This window comes from Babesia bigemina, scaffold Bbigscaff_72879 (genome assembly GCF_000981445.1).
Source record: "Babesia bigemina genome assembly Bbig001, scaffold Bbigscaff_72879".
Lineage (NCBI taxonomy): Eukaryota > Apicomplexa > Aconoidasida > Piroplasmida > Babesiidae > Babesia > Babesia bigemina.
This window is the reverse complement of record NW_012237263.1, coordinates 1-2123: the sequence shown is the minus strand read 5'-3', so window position 1 is coordinate 2123 and position 2123 is coordinate 1. Positions and strand designations below refer to the sequence as shown.

General features: G+C 45.1%; 1 protein-coding gene across 1 annotated transcript; it reads left to right on the top strand.

Moving 5' to 3' along the window:
* Positions 1–860: 860 nt before the first annotated feature.
* On the top strand, positions 861–2120 carry BBBOND_0004350 (hypothetical protein, conserved; the record flags this gene model as incomplete). The annotated part of the gene is given in 2 exon segments (XM_012915267.1): positions 861–888; positions 900–2120. Coding segments are annotated over 2 exon segments (1249 nt in total), but the record flags the coding sequence as incomplete, so codon positions are not given.
* Positions 2121–2123: the final 3 nt, after the last annotated feature.

Sequence of the window (2123 nt, the reverse complement as noted above, 5' to 3'; positions counted from 1 at the left end):
TCTACATCGCCCCTTTATCCACTCTACATCGCGCCTTAACCCACTCTACATCGCTCCCTAACCCACTCTACATCGCTCCTTAACGCACTCTACATCGCCCCTTTACCCACTCTACATCGCTCCCTAATCCACTCTACATCGCTCCCTTATCCACCCTACATCGCCCCTTTAACCACTCTACATCGCTCCCTAATCCACTCTACATCGCTCCCTAACCCACTCTACATCGCTCCTTAACCCACTCTATATCGCCCCTTTATCCACTCTACATCGCTCCTTAACCCACTCTACATCGCTCCTTAACCCACTCTACATCGCTCCTTAACCCACTCTACATCGCCCCTTAATCCACTCTACATCGCTCCCTTATCCACTCCACATCGCCCCTTAACCCACTCTACATCGCTCCTTTATCCACTCTACATCGCCCCTTAAACCACTCCACATCGCTCCCTAACCCACTCTACATCGCCCCTTTACCCACTCCACATCGCTCCCTAACCCACTCTACATCGCTCCTTTATCCACTCTACATCGCTGTTTTATCCACTCTACATCGCCCCTTAACCCACTCCACATCGCCCCTTAACCCACTCTACATCGCTCCTTAACCCACTCTACATCGCTCCTTTATCCACTCTACATCGCCCCTTTACCCACCCTTCATCGCCCCTTTATCCACTCCACATCGCCCTTTTATCCACTCTACATCGCCCCTTTATCCACTCTACATCCCTTGAATCACCTTGCCATAATACCGCTATGACCTCTTTAGACCACAATAATAACTTGTGCCTTGTCACCCTTCCCTCACCTTCTGACTGAGTCCATCGACTGGTTGATCCAGGTTAGGTATGGGAATGGTCAAGGTGATGAAGGGCTTACCAAGTTGTCTCAAGCTTTGAAAAAGTTGATTGAGGAGGCTATTGAGAAGGCTGAAAAGTCCCTCCAAGCCGAAAAAGATAAACTTGAATGCCCTGTTAAGTATAAGGGAAATGAGTCCACTTGCCAGTATTTTGGTAAGCTGATTAAGGAAGCTGAAAAACCTGAAAATAACCAGAAATCTAATAATGCGTCAAATTTAGAGCTATATAAAACTGCTGTAAAATCATGCTCCGATTCCCACTCCCGTCGTTATGACGATGCTACTAAGAAAGCTTTGCAGGACATTGACTCCAAGTTGGAGCAGGTTAAAAAGCTCAAAGAGAGTCTTACTGGATTGACTGAAAAAAACAATTGTAAAGACCTTTTAGAGAACCTCTGTTCCGGCCTCGAAAAATTCCTCGGCTTCAACTCTGCTACCAAAGGCTACACCGGCACTGGGATTGTGTACTCTGACCTTGATAGGCTGTGCGACGGGGTGATGGCGTTTTTGAGTGGTGTGCTTGAGGCGGTGAAAAACACTCAGACATACAATGTCGGTAAAAATACATTAAATTCGGTAAGTGATGAAATTAACAAACATCTTTGCTCAGGGCACGAGGGTTTTAAGAAGCTTTTCACCGTGTTGCCTGCTGGCATCGCGGAGTATAACAGGGAAGTGCAGCAGTCTAACAATAGAGTTAGAAGCATTGTAACTACAATGCAGAGCAATATGCAGCAGCTTGAAAATAAGGTGAGTGAAATAACTATAGTTAATGCTGTTGCAGGTAATTCCAAGCAAATAGGACAAGCAGAACTGGCGGTTAAAGAGAGGTTGGGTGAGTGCTGGGAATATGCTGAGAGCTTCACAAATGATTTAGATATTAACACAAATTCCATTGATAATAGAAACGCGATTAATGATCTTAATAGTAGCTTACGTGAAAAGATCGAAAATGTACGTGTGACGATAGAGCATGAGACTAAGCGTCTCACTGAGCTGTCTAAGAAGGAACGTGAGGAGTTAACGGCGACGAAAGATTTTTTATATGCAGAGATAGATGAGCTTAAGAAGCGTTTACATACGACAATTGATAAGCATATAAAGGATCTTGTGGAGCAATTGAAAAAATCAGTGAGAGAGATTCTCGGTCAGCTGGAGAGCCTTGGCACTAGGTTTCGGGACCATATCGAATCATTACGCAAATGGATGGAGCAGGCGGAGAATCTAATAGATGATGCCGAAAAAAATGTTGATCTGG